Source organism: Mesoplodon mirus, assembly GCF_964341445.2.
Source record: "Mesoplodon mirus genome assembly, chromosome: 4".
Classification (NCBI taxonomy): domain Eukaryota; kingdom Metazoa; phylum Chordata; class Mammalia; order Artiodactyla; family Ziphiidae; genus Mesoplodon; species Mesoplodon mirus.
The window spans coordinates 47,135,733-47,154,143 of record NC_138979.1 but is presented as its reverse complement, the minus strand read 5'-3'; the positions used below and the strand labels follow the sequence as shown (position 1 = coordinate 47,154,143).

The 18,411-nt window shown below is 36.7% G+C and overlaps 1 protein-coding gene across 3 annotated transcripts in view; it reads right to left on the bottom strand.

Moving 5' to 3' along the window:
* The window catches only part of TEX9 (testis expressed 9), a 212,774-nt gene that overhangs the window by 7,073 nt on the left and 187,290 nt on the right, over positions 1-18,411 (bottom strand). For all 3 annotated transcript variants that reach the window (XM_082617097.1, XM_082617096.1, XM_082617098.1), the window contains one exon: positions 12,063-12,197. In XM_082617097.1, the coding sequence (XP_082473223.1) occupies positions 12,063-12,197 (135 nt within the window). The remainder of the gene's footprint in view (positions 1-12,062; positions 12,198-18,411) is intronic.

Below are 18,411 nucleotides of genomic sequence, written 5' to 3'. Positions count from 1 at the left end.
GCCTACATTAAGAAAGATCTCTGCATTTTTACTCCTCCCTGCATGTTTAATGTTTTTGACATCTTATTTTACATCTTTTTGTTTTGTGTATCCCTTAACTACTTACTGTGAATATAGATGATTTTACTACTTTTGTCTTTTAACCTTCCTAGTAGCTTTATAACTGGCTGATCTACTACCTTTATTATATGTTTGTGTTTACCAATGAGATTTTTCCTTTTGTAATTTCCATATTTCTAGTTGTGGTCTTTTCTTTTTCACTTACAGAAGTCTGCTTAACATTTCTTGGGAAGCTGGTTTAGTGGGGCTGAATTCTTTTAGCTTTTGCTTGTCTGTAAAACTCCTCTCTCCTTCAAATGTGAATGACAGCCTTGCTGGATAGAGTATTCTTGGCTGCAGGTTTTTTCCTTTCATCATGTTAAATATACTGTGCCACTCTCTTCTGGCCAGCAAAGTTTCTGCTGAAAGTCTGTGGACAATCTTATGGGAGTTCCTTTATACATAACTAGTTGCTTTACCCTTGATGCTCTAAATATTCTCTATCTTTAACTTTTGCCATTTTAATCATAATGTATCTTGGTGTGGATCTCTTTGGGTTGATCTTTTTGGGGACTCTCTGTTCTTTCTGGACCTGGATGTCTTGTTTCCTTTCTTGTGTTAGGTACGTTTTTAGCTACAAATGCTTCACATAAGTTCTCTGCCCCTATCTGTCTCTCTTCTCCTTCTAGGACCCCTATAATATGAATACTAGTATGCTTGATGTTTTCCAAGAGGTATCCTAAACTGTCTTCATTTTTTAAAATTCTTTTTTCTTTTTTTTGTTCAACTTTGGTGATTTCCACTACTCTATCTTCCAGTTTACTGAGCCATTCCTCTGTATTACCCAATCTAATGTTGATTCCTTCTAGTGTATTTTTTATTTCAGTTACTGTATTTTTCAGCTTTGTTTGGTTCTTCTTTATATTTTCTAACTCCTTAAAATTCTCACTGTGTTCACCCATTCTTCTTCCTAGTACATTAAGCATTTTTACGGTCATTACCACGAACACTTTATTGGGTAGATTGCTCATCTCCAGGGTTGTTAGAATGTGTTCAAACTTAAGACATCTTCAACTTTCAATATTCACCTGTGTATGTTGCTATATATAAACCTCATGGTAATCACAAACCAAGAAATCTATAATAGATACACAAAAAGAGATAAAGGAATACAAATATAACACTAAGATAGTCATCAAATCACAAGTGAAGGAAGGAAAAGAAGAAAGGATGAAATAAGAACTACAAGGACAACCCCCAATCAATTAACAAAATGGCAGTAAGTACGTACCTATCAATAATTACTTTAAATGTAAATGTACTAAATGTTCCAATCAAAAGACACAGTGGCTGAACAGATACAAAAACAAGATACACACACACACACACACACACACACACACACACACACATGCTGCCTATAAGAGATTCACTTCAGATCTAAATACACACACAGAGTGAAAGTGAGGGAATGGAAAAACAAAGTCTGTAACGAGAGACAAAGAAGGACGTTACGTAATGAACAAGAATACATAACACTTGTAAATATTTATGCACACAAACTGGAGCATTTAAATGCATATAGCAAATAATTCCAAATATAAAGAAAGATATCGACAGTAACACAATAATAGCCAGGAGCTTTAACACTCCACTTACATCAATGAACAGATCATCCAGACAGAAAATCAATAAGGAAACACAGGCCTTAAACACATTAGATCAGATGAACCTAACAGATATATATAAAACATCCCATCCAAAAGCAGCAGAATACACATCCTTTTCAAGTGCACATGGAACATTCTCAGGATAGATCACATGCTAGGCCACAAAACAAGTTTTAATAAATTTTAAGACTGAAGTCATACCAGGCCTATTTTCTGACCACAACACTATGAAACTATAAATCAACTATTTAAAAAACCCAAAACACATGGAGGCTGAACAATATGCTACTGAACAACCAATGAGTCACTGAAGAAATCAAAAAGGAAATAAAAAAATACATGGAGACAGAAACAAAAACACAATGATCCAGAATCTATGGGACTCAGCAAAAGCAGTTCCCAGAGGGAAGTTTATAGTGATACAAGCTGACATCAGGAAACAAGAAAATCCTCAAAGACCCTAACCTTAAACCCAAATGAATTAGAAAGAACAAACAAAACCTACATTTAGTAGAAGGAAAGATCAGAGCAGAAATGAATGAAATAGAGATGAAAGAATGAAAAAGAGAGAAAACAAGAAACAAAGAAATTAAGAGCTTTGAGAAAATAAACAAAATTGATAAAGTTTTAGCCAGACACATTAAGAAGAAAAAAAGAGTGGGCCCAAATAGGTAAAATCAGAAATGAAGTTACAGTTGACACCACAGAAATACAAAGGATCATAAGAGATTACTCTGAATAATTACACACCAATAAAATGGACGACCTAGAGAAGTGGACTAATTCCTAGAAATATACAGTCTCCCAAGACTGAATGAGGAAGAAATACAAAATATGAACAGACCCCAATTAACACTAATTAGATCAGTAATAAAAAAATACTCCCAACAAACAGAAGTCCAAGACCAGATGGCTTCACAAATGAATTATGCCAAACATTTAAAGAAGATTTAATTCTTATCCTTCTCAAACTATTCCAAAAAATTGAAGAGAAGGGGATGCTTCCAAAGTCATTCTTTGAGGCCATCATCACCCTGATGCCAAAATCAGAAAAAGATACCACAAAAATAAGAAAATTACAGACCAATAACACTGGTGAACATAGATGCAAGAATCTTCAACAACATTAGCAAACTGAATTGAAAAATACATTAAAAGGATCATACGCCATGACCAAATGGGATTTATCCCAGGGAGGCAAGAATAGTTCAATATCTGCAAATCAATGTCATACATCACATTAATAGGATGAAAGAAAAACATCACATGATCATGTCAATAGACACAGACAAAGCATCTGACAAAATTCAACATCATTCATGATAAAGACTCTTAACAAATCAGGTTTAGAAGAAATTTACCTCAATGAAAAAACAGGCCATATATGACAAGCCCACAGCTAAAATCATGCTCAATGGTGAAATGTTGATAGCTTTTCCTCTAAGGTCAGGAACAAGACAAGTGCCCACTCTCACCACTCCTACTTAACATAGTACTAGAATTCTAGCCAGAGAAATCAAGCAAGAAAAATAAAAAGTATCAGAACTGGAAAAGAAGTAAAATTGCCTCTGTTTGCAGTTGATATGATTTTATATATAGAAAAGTCTTACAGACTCCACCAAAAAACTGTTAGATCTCATCAACAAATTCAGTAAAGTTGTAGGGTACAAAATTAACATTAAAAAAATTAGTAGTTTCTATACATTAACAACAAATTATCTGAAAAAGAAAGAAAACAATTCCATTTAGAATTCCATCAAGAAGAATAAAATACTTAGAGATAATTCAACCAAGGATGTGAAAGATCTATACACTGAAAACTTTAAGAAATTGATGAAAGAAATCAGATAAGGCACAAATAAGTTGAAAAGTATCCTGTGTTCATGGATTGGAATAATTAATATTTTAAAAATGTCAGTACTACCAAAGCCACCTATAGATTCAATGCAATCCCCATCAAGATTCTGAAGAAATTTTAAACAGAATTAGCAAAAAAAAATCCTGAATTTATATGGAATCACAAAAGGCCCCAATAGCCAAAGTAATCCTGAGAAAGATCAAAGCAAGAGGCATCACACTTCCCAATTTCAAGCTACATTATAAAGCTGTAGTAATCAAAATTTGTATGGTACTAGCATAAAATCAGAAACATAGACCACTGGAACAGAATCAAGAGCCCAGAAACAAACCCCACCATGTACAGTCAACTAATATTTGACAAAGGAGCCAAGAATACTCAATGGAGAAAGGATAGTCTCTTCAGTAAATGGTGCTGGGAAAATTTGATATTCACATGTAAAAAGAATGAAACTAGTTCTATATTACACCACTCACAAAAATGAACTGAAAATGGAATAGAAACTTATATGTAAGACTAGAAACCATAAAACTCCTAGAAGAAAACACAGGATAAAGCGCCTTGACATTGGTCTTCATAATGATTTTTTTGGATGTGATACCTAAATCAGAAGTTACAAAATGAAAAATAAACAGGTGGGGCTATGTCAAAGTAAAAAGCTTCTGCACAGCAAAAAAAAAAAAAAAAAAAAAAAAGATCAACAAAATGAAAAGGCAACCTACAGAAGGGGAAAAATACTGTAAACCATATACCTGAAGAGGTTAATATTCAAAACATATAAAGAACTCATACAATTCAACACACAAAAAAATCAAATTATCCAATTTAAAAAATGAGCAAAGGACATAAATATACAATTTTCCAAAGATTTACAAATGGCCAACAGGTGCATGAAAAGGTGCTCAACATCTCTAATCATTCGGGAAATGCAAAATAAAACCACAATGAGGGGGCTTCCCTGGTGGCACAGTGGTTAAGAATCCGCCTGCCAATTCAGGGGACACAGGTTTGAGCCCTGGTCCGGGAAGATCCCACATGCTATGGAGCAACTAAGCCCGTGCACCACAACTACTGAGCCTGCAAGCCACAACTACTGAGCTTGCATGCCATGACTACTGAAGCCTGTGCACCTAGAGCCTGTGCTCTGCAACAAGAGAAGCCACCTCAATGAGAAGCCCATGCACTGCAATGAAGAGTAGCCCCCGCTCGCCGCAACTGGAGAGAGCCCGTGTGCAGCAACGGAGACCCAATGCAGGCAAAAATTTAAAAAAATAAATAAGTTTTAAAAAAACCCAATGAGGTATCACCTCATGATTGTTTGAATGGCTATCATTAAAAAAACAAAACGAGATAACACATGATGGTGACGATGGGGAGGAAAACGAACACTTGTGCACTGTTGATAAGATTGTACATTATATTCCAATCACTATGGAAAACAGTTTAGAGGTTCCTCAAAAATATTAAAAATAGAACTACCATATATCCAGCAATTCTACCATTGAGAATATATCCAAAGGAAACAAAAATACTATGTCAAATAAATATCTGTACCCCAATGTTCACAGCAGCATTATTTACAATAGCCAAGACATAGAAACAACCTAAGTGTCCCATGACAGATGAATGGATAAATAAGTTGTGGGATATATACACAATGGAATATTATCTAGCTACAAAAAGAAGGAAATCCTGCCATTAGCATCATGGATGGGCTTTTGAAGGCATTATCTAAGTGAAATAAGTCAGAGAAAGTCAAATAATGTATGATCTCACTTATGTGTAGAATCTAAAACAACAACAAAAAACAATAAACTCACAGAAAAAGAGATAAGATTTGTGGTAACCACAGGCAGAGGGTGGTGGGAGGGTGGGATTGGATGACAGTGGTCGAAATGTATAAACTTCCTGCTATAAGACAAAAAGTACTAGGTATATAATATACAACTTGATGACTAGAGTTAACACTGCTCTATGGTATATTTAAAAGTTAAGAGAGTAGATCCTAAGAGTTCTCATCATCAGAAAAAAAACACTTTTTTCTTTTTCTTTTTGTATACATATGAGATGATGGATATTAACTAAACATTATGGTAATCATTTCACAAAATATGTAAGTCAAATCATCATGTTATACACCTTAAACTTATAGAATGTTGTATGTCAATTATATCTCAATAAAACTGGAAAAAAGATAGCAAGATGGCAAATAAGCACATGAATATGGTAGAAATCTCTGCTGCAGAACAGAATAAAGAAAAAGAATGAAAAGAAATGAGGACAGTCTCAGAGACCTCTGGGACAACATTAAAGGCACCAACATTCTAATTATAGGGGTCCCAGAAGAAGAAGAAAAAGAGAAAAGGCCTGAGAAAATATTTGAAGAGATTATAGTCAAAAACTTCCTTAACATTGGAAAGGAAGTAGTCACCCAAGTCAAGGAAGTGCAGAGAACCCATACAGGATAAACCAAGGAGGAACACACTGAGACACATATCAATCAAACTAACAAATATTAAATACAAAAAAATATTAAAAGCAGCAAGGGAAAAGCAACAAATAACATACAAGGGAATCCCCATAAGGTTATCAGCTGATTTTTCAGCAGAAACTCTACAGGCTAGAAGGGAGTGGCATGATATATTTAAAGTGATGAAAGGGAAAAATTTTAAACCATGAATACTCTATCCAGCAAGGCTCTCATTCAGGTTAGACAGATAAATCAAAAGCTTTACAAACAAGCAAAAGCTAAGAGAATTCAGCACCACCAAACCAGCATTACAACAAATGCTAAAGGAAATTCTCTAGGCAGGAAACAGAAGAGAAGAGAACAAAAAAGGAAATGAAGAAAAAAGACTTTGAAAAGAAACCCAAAACAATTAAGAAAATGGCAATAGGAATATACATATCAATAATTACCTTAAACGTAAATGGATTAAATGCTCCAACTAAAAGACACAGACTGGCTGAATGGATACCAACAAGACCCGTATATATTCTGTCTATAAGAGACCCACTTTGGACCTAGGGACACAAACAGACTGAAAGTGATGGAATGGAAAAAGATATTCTATGCAAATTGAAATCAGAAGAAAGCTAGAGTAGCAATACACATATCAGACAAAATAGACTTTAAAGACTGTTACAGGAGACAAGGAAGGACACTACATGATGATCAAGGGATCAATCCAAGAAGAATTTACAACTGCATATTTAAGTACACAATTGTAAATATATATGCACCCAACATAGGAGCACCTCAATATATAAGGCAAATGCTAACAGCCATAAAAGGGGAAATTCATAGTAACACAACTATAGAGGGGGACTTTAACACCTCTCTTACACAATGGACAGATCACTGAGACAGAAAATTAATAAGTAAACAGAAGTATTAAATGACACATTAGACCAGATAGACTTAATTGATATTTATAGGACATTCCATCCAAAAGCAGCAGAATACACTTTCTTAAATGCACATGGTACATTCTCCAGGACAGATCACATCTTGGGTCACAAATCAAGCCTCAGTAAATTTAAGAAAACTGAAATCATATCAAGCATCTTTTCCAACCACAAAGCTATGAGATTAGAAATAAATTACAGGCAAAAAACCCTGTAAAAAACACAAACAGGGCTTCCCTGGTGGCGCAGTGGTTGAGAGTCCGCCTGCTAATGCAGGGGACACGGGTTCGTGCCCCGGTCCGGGAAGATCCCATATGCCACAGAGCGGCTAGGCCCATGAGCCATGGCCGCCGAGCCTGCGCATCTGGAGCCTGTGCTCTGCAACGGGAGAGGCCACAACAGTGAGAGGCCCGCATACCGCAAAAATAAATAAATAAATAAATAAAACACAAACACGTGGAAGCTAAACAATATGTTACTAAATAACCAATGGATCACTAAAAAAATCAAAAAGGAATTAAAAAAATACCTAGAGACAAATGACAACAAAAAGACGAGAATCCAAAACCTAAGGGATGCAGCAAATGCAGTTCTAAGAGGGAAGTTTATAGCAATACACTCCTACCTCAAGAAACAAGAAAAATCCCAAATAAGCAACCAAACCTTAATGTCTAAAGCAACTAGAGAAAGAAGAACAAACAAAACCTAAAGTTAACAGAAGGAAAGAAATCATAAACATCAGAGCAGAAATAAATGAAATAGAGATGAAGAAAACAATAGCAAAGATCAACGAAACTAAAAGTTGGTTCCTTGAGAAGATAAAATTGATAAACCGGGCTTCCCGGTGGCGCAGTGGTTGAGAGTCCGCCTGCCGATGCAGGGGACACGGGTTCATGCCCCGGTCTGGGAAGATCCCACATGCCGCGGAGCGGCTGGGCCCGTGAGCCATGGCCGCTGAGCCTGCGCGTCCGGAGCCGGTGCTCCGCAACGGGAGAGGCCACAACAGTGAGAAGCCCGCGTACCGCAAAAAAAAAAAAAAAAAAAAAAAAAAAAAAAAAAAAAAGATAAACCTTTAGCCAGACCCATCAAGGAAAAAAAGGGAGAGGGCTCAAATCAATAAAATTAGGTATGGGGCTTCCCTGGTGGCGCAGAGGTTGAGAGTCCGCCTGCTGATGCAGGGGACATGGGTTCATGCCCCAGTCCGGGAAGATCCCACATGCCGTGGAGCAGCGGGGCCTGTGAGCCATGGCCGCTGAGCCTGCGCGTCCAGAGCCTGTGCTCCGCAACAGGAGAGGCCACAGCAGTGAGAGGCCCGTGTACCGCAAAAAAAAAAAAAAAAAAAAAAAAATTACATATGAAAATGGAGAAGTTACAATGGATACCACAGAAATACAAAGGATAGTAAGAGACTGTCTACAAGCAACTATATGCCAATAAAATGGACAACCTAGAAGAAATGGACAAATTTTTAGAAATGTACAACCTTCCAAGACTGAACCAGGAAGAAATAGAAAATATGAACAGACCAATCACAAGTACTGAAATTGAAACTGTGATTAAAAATCTTCCAACAAACAAAAGCCCAGGATCAGATGGCTTCACAGGCAAATTCTATCAAACGTTTAGAGAAGAGTTAACACCTATCCTTCTGAAACTCTTCCAAAAAATTGCAGAGAAAGGAAACACTCTCAAGCTCATTCTATGAGGGCACCATCACCCTGATACCAAAACCAGACAAAGGTATCACAAAAAAAGAAAATTACAGGCAAATATCACTGATGAAAATAAATGTAAAAATCCTCAAAAAAATACTAGCAAACTGAATCCAACAACACATTAAAAGGATCATACACCACGATCAAGTGGGATTTATCCCAGGGATGCAAGGATTTTGCAATAACACAAATCAAACAATCTGATACATCACATCAACAAATTGAATAGGGACTTCCCTGGCAGTCCAGTGAAGACTAGTTAAGCAGGGTTAAGGCTCCTTGCTCCCAATGCAGGGGGCTGGGTTCGATCCCTGGTCAGCGAACTAGATACTGCATGCCGCAACTAAGGATCCCTCATGTTGCAACAGATGCCGCATATGGCAACAAAGATCCTGCATACTGCAACTAAGACCCCGCACAGCTAAATAAATAGATTAATATTAAAGAAAAAACAAATTGAAGAATAAAACCACATGATCATCTCAATAGATGCAGAAATAGCTTTTGTCAAAATTCAACACCCATTTATGATAAAGAATCTCCAGAAAGCGGGCAGAGGGAACACACCTCAACATCATAAAGGCCATACATGACAAACGCACAGCAAACATCAATCTCAATGGTAAAAAAATGAAAGCAGTTCCTCTAAAATCAGGAACAAGACAAGGATGTTCACTCTCACTACTATAATTCAACATAGTTTTGGAAGTCCTAGCCACGTAATCAGAGAAGAAAAAGGAATAGAAGGAATCCAAATTGGAAAAGAAGTAAAACTGTCACTGTTTGCAGATGACATGATACTACACGTAGAAAATGCTAAAGATGCTACCAGAAAACTACTAGAGCTCATCAATGCATCGGTAAATTTGCAGGATAGAAGTTAATACACAGGAATCTCTTGCATTCCTATACAATAACAATGAAAGATCAGAAACAGAAATCAAGGAAACAATCCCACTTACCATGGCATCAAAAAGAATAAAATACCTAGGAATAAACCTACCCAAGGAGACATAAAACCTGTACTCCAAAAACTATGAGATGCTGATGAAAGAAATAAAAGATGATACAAACAGATGGACAGATATACCATGTTGTTGGATTGGAAGAATCAACATTGTGAAAATAAGTATACTGCCCAAAGCAATCTACAGATTCCATACAATCCCTACCAAGTTACCAATGGAATTTTTCAAAGAACTAGAACAAAATATTTTACCATTTTTATGGAAACACAAAAGACCACAAATAGCCAAAGCAATCTTGAGAAAGAAAAACGGAGCTGGAGGAATCAGGCTCCCTGACTTGAGACTATACTACTAAGCCACAGTAATCAAAACAGTATGGTACCGACACAAAAATAGAAATACAGATCAATGGACCATGATAGAAAGTCCAGAGACAGACCCACACACCTGTGGTCACCCAATCTATGACAAGAAGGCAAGAATACACAATGGAGTAAAGACAGTCTCTTCAGTAAGTGGTGCTGGTAAAACTGGACAGCTGCATGTAAAAGAATGAAATTAGAACACTCCCTACCACCATACACAAAAATAAACGCAAAATGGATTAAAGACATAAATGTAAGGCAGATACTATGAAAACTCTTAGAGGAAAACATAGGCAGAACACTCTCTGACATAAATTGTAGCAAGATCTTTTTCAATCCACCTCCAAGAGTAATGAAAATGAAAACAAAAATAAATAAATGGGACCTAGTTAAACTTAAAAGCTTTTGCACAGCAAAGGAAACCATAAACAAAACAAAAAGACAACCCTCAGAATGGGAGAAAATATTTGCCAATGAAGCAACTGACAAGGGATTAATCTCCAAAATATACAAACAGCTCATGTAGCTCAATATCAAAAAACGAAACAACCCAATCAAAAAATGGGTGGAAGATCTAAATAGACATTTCTCCAAAGAAGACAAACAGATGGCCCAGAGGCGCATGAAAAGATGCTCAACATCACTAATTATTAGAGAAATGCAAATCAAAACTACAATGAGGTATCACCTCACACCAGTCAGAATGGCCATCATCAAAAAGTCTACAAACAATAAATGTTGTAGAGGGTGTGGAGAAAAGGGAACCCTCCTACATCATTGGTGGTAATGTAAATTGGTACAGCCACTATGGAGAACAGTACAGAGGTTCCTTGAAAAACTAAAAATTGAGGTACTATATGATCCCGCAATCCCACTCCTGGGCACACATCTGGAGAAAACCATAATTCGAAAAGATACATGCACCCCAATGTTCATTGCAGCACTATTTATAATAACCAGGACATGGTAGCAACCTAAATGTCCATCAACAGTGGAATGGATAAAGAAGATATGGTGTGTGTATATATATATGTGTACACACACACACACACACAAACACACACAATGGAATATTACTCAGCCATAAAAAAGAACAATATAGTGCCATTTGCAGCAACATGGATGGACCTAGAGATCATCACAGTGAGTGAAGTCAGTCAGACAGAGAAAGACAAATATCATATAATATTGCTTATATGTGGAATCTAAGAAAAGGGTACAAATGAACTTATCTACAATATAGAGTCACAGATCTAGAAAACAAACATGGTTACCAGAGGGTAAGGGGGGAGTGATAAACTGGAAGGTTGGAATTGACATACACACAGTACTGTATAGCACAGGGAACTCTACTCAATTCTCTGTAATGACCTATATGGGAAAAGAATCTAAAAAAGAATGGATATATATATATACATATAACTGATTCACTTCGCTGTACAGCAGAAACTAACACAACATTGTAAATCAACTACACTCCAATAAAAATTGAAAAAAAACAAAAAACCCTGCACATTCTCAAGTCTCACTCCAAATCTACTGAATAAGAAAATCTGTGGGTGGGACCCAGGAATCTATGTTTAAATAAACCCTCCAGGTGATTCTGATATGTGCTCAAGTTTGAGAACTACTGCCCTGTAAAATAGCCCCTTGCATTATATATTAGAAAAATTGAGGCTCAGAGAGGGATAGAACAGAATTGAGATTCAAAACAGACTTTTTTCCACCATCTATTTATTCCCAGAGATTAGAAAGGTATCTGGCATATAAGATGGGCACACAATAAAGATCTGTTGGATGAAAAAATGAATGAATTCTCCAAAGAGTTGTGCCATCACCCAAGTATGGCACTAGTCCAAGCAATATAATTCTAACTTATTGGAAATGTACATATTGCTAATAAGGGTATTTCTTCTGAAAAGAGGTGTGTTCACCGTGACATCAAGAATTATAATTTAAAAACTATCACTTTTGAGTCTTGCATAAAAGAGAAAGTTACCAAAGGTGATCACAACCCAAATTATTCAGTTTTTCCATACCTTGTTATTTTGCTTTAGCTTACTTAACTCCAGTTTATACTTTTCTGCTTCTTCTAGAGCTCTATTCAAGCGAACTTCCATGGTACTTTGACTAGCAGCAGCTTGTTTTTGTAGTCTTCTTTTATTCTCTAATTCCTGTACAGTAAGAGAGATATGTAGAACATTTATAAACATATCATATGTTCCTTCTATTATTCTGAAACATTTTCCATTTCCATATTCCTTGCTTTCTCCTAAACTGTATACACACACACACGGCCAGAGACTGAACACTGAGTGACAGAGGTCTCAGGGAATTCTCACTCTGAATTGGTTTTAGGAAAATATATCCTTAAAGATGTAGTCACAAATTAGGCTTCCAAATTGCTTTTTGTTTGGAATTTTCTGCCTTTTTATTGATCCCAAGAGTCAGTATACATGTCTTCTACATTTACTTTATAAACAACATTTTATAATCATGGTTCTTCTCTTGGGAACCTCCCAAAACACCAATGTAAGACATAAATTCTCTCATAAATACTGTGTTTGTGTAAACCTGATGAAATATATCACTTGAAAAAATATTTGTTAAGTACAGAGCATTCTATTGTATATTAGCAATGTAGGAAAATCCCAATTCTGAGCAAAAACAACAGATTCTATGGATATTTTCCATATCTTGGTGTGGGTTTAGACCTGCATTTCTGCAAATATTCTAAGAGTTGCTGTTGCAGAGTCTACAGGCCACACAGGAAGAAACATGAACATACAGGATAAGCTCCAAACTCCATCACAATCTGGTACCATAATCTCATCTCCTCCCACAAATGTTACCTTCAGCTATAAGAGCAGTACTTGCTTGGATCTCTCCCAAACAGCCATGATATTTCTTGCCTCCGACCCTTTGCTCATACTCTTCCTTCTGCCCTGATCTCTCCCTACCCCTCATTTTTACCTGGCTAACAACTATTCATCCTTCAAGACTCAGGGCTATACACTGGGGTTTTACCTTCTCCCAGAAGCCTTCCCTCACTGTCTTCCTCACTATCCTCCCAGGTTGAATTAAGTACCCTTTCTTCAGAGCTTCTATAGCATCTTGATATACATATATCATAGAACCTGCTTGTGTGGAACCGAAACTATCCATTTACTTCATTTCCCCCACTATACTGTAAGCTCCTTAAGGATAGAACTACTTTAATTTCTATATTCCCAGCACTTCAGCAGCATATAAAAGGCACTAATGACATGTTTACTGAACTGAATTTATTTTGTAATATTTAACTCACTCTTCTTTGCATGTCCTACAATGCCTGGTACAGAGCATTATACAAAGCAGACACTCTCAGTAAATATCATGGAATTGAAATGATGCAGTTAACAACGTAGTTGTCTGTTTTCTTCTTTTATAATTTTTTCTCCTGGCTGTATCACTATGTTTTATTTGAACACTGATCTCCCTGGCTCTGAGTAATTAAGGGGAAAACAAAACAAAACAAAACACATGCTGCTCTTTATGCAGGTTTCTACACAAATCAAACTGTGCCTGGATACCATCTGCTCTCACCAGCCTTCTTCACAGCTTTGTGGGTGGTAGCTACACTAAGAGCAGCCTGATTTCTCTCACTGTTCACACGGAAAAGGCAGAGACTCTCATTAGCTACCAAGGCACAATTCTTGCTGCCTCATTTCAGCCTCTTCTCACAAGAATATGGAAATGAATCTTTGCCCTTCTCTTTCCTGCTAGTGACTCTGTAACCTACTTCATAGAAAAAAGAAAACCTTTCTTTACCACATGATGTTCCCCTACTGCTGAATCAATAGTGCCCCACTTCTTGGGAAAAGTGAAAAAGAAAAAGGATAGTCAGAAGAATAGTAAAGTAGGAAATAAAATTTTCCTATACGAGAAAATCCATTAAGAAAGGGATAATCTTAACAAAAACTTGAAAACACTTCTGTTTTCAATCATACTTCAGTACTTTTTACAAAGTGCAGACAAGATACCAATATTGAGCATTTTTAGGATGAAAACTCTCTCCTAAAGCAAATCTATTATTACCTCCCAAATTAAGAAGTTTACAGGTTGCTAGAGAACATTTTTATGAAAAATCTCAAATCCTGAATTTCACATTAGTTTTAAAAGAAAAAGCTGGATAGCTTAAAGAAAATCAAGTCTAAGTTTAAAACTCAAATACTAAGAGATCTAAGAAGAAATAATTTGTGATTCTCCCATAATTTTTAAAGCATTCATAAGGTACTGGGATAGTGCGAGAAAGAGGTATGCATCAGTAACAGTACAAAACAAATGTAGCAAATGCTTAAAGAGTAACAAAAACAACCATAGTATTTCTGATGAGGAGAAATCAGATGAGGACAAATAAACGATCAGATAAGGTTCTAGAAACAAGTGGCTGAGGTTCAAAAAGCAATAAACTTGGAATCAAAAAACCTGCCAGCTGTGGTAGATTCAGTTTCTACATCTGAAATTGGGAGTAGTAATATCTATGCCTAATAGGTTTTACTTATTCACCACATTTATCAAGCACTTACTACGCTGCCAGGTACTATTCTACATGATGGGCACATGACAATTAACCAAAGTTCTCCTCTAGTAAAGCTTGCACTCTAGAGGAAGAGACAGATGATAAACACATACATATATACACACTCGTATGTAACATCTGACAGTGATAAGGGCTATGAAGAAAAAGAAAGTGTAAGAGAACTGAGTAGGGAATTCCCTGGCGGTCCAGTGGTTAGGACTCTGTGCTTCCACTGCTGGGCTTGGTATGATCCCTAGTCAGGGAACTAAGATCCCACAAGCCATGCAGTGAAGCACCACCACCCCTTCCAAAAAAAAGGAAGAAGGAAAAAAAAAGAGGACAGAGCAATGTGGGAGGGACATAATTATTTAAAATACAGTGGTTAGGGAAAGGCTTCCAAATGAGGGAATGATTCATGTATACATCTGGTGGAACAAAGAAGACAAAGACCCTGAGGCTGGAATGCATTTAATATATTCAAAGATCTCCTACATGGTCAGTGTGGCTTCAGCTCAGTGACACAGGAAGTGTTAGGTCTTGAGATTGCAGAAACACCCAGGGTGACTTTAGGTGGACCTTGTAAACCCTGCCTCATAGTTTGGATTTTATTCTGAATGACATGGAAAGTCTTTGGAGGGTTTTTAGTCGGTGTGTATGTGTGTGTGTGTTATCCTAAGTTTTTTTAAGGACTGCAGTTGAGCCAACATGGGTTTCAACTATGTGGGTCCACTTACACACAGAAATTTTTCAATAGTAAATACTACAGTAATACACGATCCACAGTTGGTTGAATCTGCAGATGTGGAACCACAGGTACATAGGAACTGGGGATACAGAGGGCCAACTATAAATTATATGGGGATTTTAGATTGTTCAGAGGATCGGCGCCCCTAGACCCCAGGCTGTTCAAGGGTCAACTGTACTCTAGCTATTGTGGTATTGCTACTGAGTGTAGGAAATCTAGGAGGTCATTAGAATAGTATAAGTGAAACACAGTAGCTTGGGCTTGGGTGGGAGTAATGAGTTTTTGAGAAGTAGTTAATTCCATGTATTTTGAAGACAGAATTGGCAGGACTTGTTGATGGACTGGATGATGGTGTGAGGAAAGAGAAGATTCAAGATGACTCTTGGATTTTGGCCTAAATAACTCAATGTTTTTACTGAGAGGGAGAAAAGGAGAAGGTCTGCAGAGAGCAGGGAAGCAAGAGCTCCCTCTTTAGGACACAGGATGTTTAACATACCAAGTACTGATATCAAGTTGGAAGCAAGATGTTAATAAGAGTCTGGAGCTCAAAGAAAGATCCTAGCAAGAAGTAGAAATGTGAGAGTGATCAACACATAGATGGTACGTAAAGCCATGGAAATGAACGAGTGCATCTCAGAATTGGATGTAGACAGAAGAGAGCCAAGGACTGAGCCTTGGACACTCCAACATAGAAAGGTCAGGAAAACAAGGAAGAAAATTACGAGTGTGATGCTCCAGAAGCCAAATCAAGTGTTTCAAGGAGGGATAAATCAACTATGTCAAATATTGCTGAGATATAAATTACTATGAGGAATAATAACTGACTAGAACTGGCAATGTGGATTACTAGTGACCTTGTTAAGAATGGTTTCAGAGGCAGAGTAGAGATAGAAGCCTAACTGTTGTAGTTTCGAGGGAATGGCAAGTGAGGAATAGATAAATTGAATAGAGACAACTATTTTAAGAAGCTTTGCTATAAAGGAGAGTAATGATACAGGGCCAGAGGTACATATGAGATCTATGGAGGTTTTAAAATATATATATTGGAGATCCTGTGGCATGTTTGTATGCTAATGCAAATAATTTCATAGATAGAGTAAATTTGATTTTTGCAAGAGAATGGAAAACAGGATAATTGTAGGAGCAAAGTACTTGAGTAAGACAGACTACGGGATCCAGTGCACAGTGAGGTGATCAGCTTTAGATAGAAGAGATAGTAATCCATGGTAATGAGGGGGAAAGAAGAGTAGATGGGTACAAAGGCCAAGAGACTGATGTAAAATTTACTGTTTTCTTAGTAAAATAGGGGGAATTTGTGAACTGAGAATGGTAATGTTGGAGGAGGTATTGGAAATATGAGGAGAAAAAATAACCTGTTTAATAATCACCTCTGAAAGTGGGAGAGGGGACTACCTTCTCAGAAAGTAGGAGAGGAAAATAGCATTACACTTGATATTTGTAAATAAGTTAAAGTAGGACCAATCCACTTGGCTGTGTATTTTTGTCCAGCCATATAGACAAACAGTATGGGGGAAATTAGGTTGGGTTTTGCCACACACTACACTGGCAGGGAAATTAAGAATATATTCAATGGATAATTAAGTTGTATATGGAACCTAAGCTGGAGAAGAAGGAAATAAAGAATATGGGGGAAGGGGTAGAGCTATGTAATAAAATATATAAAAATGAGAATATATAACTCTTATATGTATATGATATATATACAATATTAAACAAAGATAAGGTACATTCATATCATGATTTTGCAGGATAAATACAGGCAAAAATGAAAAAAAGCTTTCTTTACAATATAAGGAAATGAAGAAGGTGAGAAAATGCTTTTGAAGAGTTTTTACTATGAAAGCAGAAAAGAACAAAGCAGTTTTAGGAAATGACACAGAGATCAATTTTACCTGGAGCAAGATAACAAGAGGGCAGACATTTTTTTAAAGAAGGTGAGTTACTGATGTTAATAAGAGTGTTAATATGACAAATCCATGGTCAGAGAAACTTGTGGAGTGCACCAATAACTTTAACTTAACCAAAAAACAAAACAAAAATGAGATTAAGTCTTCCGGCCATGAAGAAATAATAAACACGTGACACAAAAATGCACTGTAAACAACTAGAAAAAATGATTAAGATATGTTTAATAACTGTTTAGAAATACTGGAAAACAGTAGGGCTGTGATTCCTGAGAAAAGGGAAACAAATAAGTCCTACAATCACCCTAGCATTCTTCTGGGAGGCAATATCCACACTGAGGCTACAGGGAAGAGAAAATACAAACAGAGCCCAGAGGTCCACTGAGTTGAGGAAACAGAACACAGCTGGAGGAGACAGAGGCAGCTGGGAATTTGTGTGAAGGTTCAAGTAAGGAGGAACTACACTAGGAGAGAGCTTCAGGAATCTACACAGGAAATCCCTTGAGTCTATTAGGCTATGCCTAAATACATGAAAATTCAAGAAGGCCAGATAAAGCACAATTAGAACAATTATAAATAGAACAATTCCCATAGCTCACACAGGGCAGGAAGACATCTGAGGTCTAATCATCCAGAATGACAATCCTCAGTGATCATCAGGGACATTTGGTGGAGATCCTGAAAGGTCTCTTTAGGGGAAGACTTAAGGGTAGAGCTGAATTATTCCTGAAGGCTGCTCTAGACACACTCTAGCAAAACTTAAAAACAGGTCTCAAAGTGATTAAACTGGCAAATAACTACATGTCAAAATCCAACACTGTCTTCAAAAAGCACACTAAAGAGAAACGCTCAACAATATAATATTCAGTGTCTAGCATCTGGTAAAAAATCACTAACCAAGCCAAGAAGCAGGGAAATGTAACCGATATCCAGGAGAAAAATAATCAGTCAATAGAAACAAACCCATAAATGAGAAATATAATGGGTACAGTGAACAAGGCTGTCAAAACAGCTATTTTAATTATACATATGTGATTAAAGCAAAACATTAATATAATGAGAAAATAAGCTGAAGCTATAAAGGAGAATCAAATGGAACTTCTACAGATGTATAATATATCAAAATGAACATCTCTCTGCTTAAGAATAGGGGCATA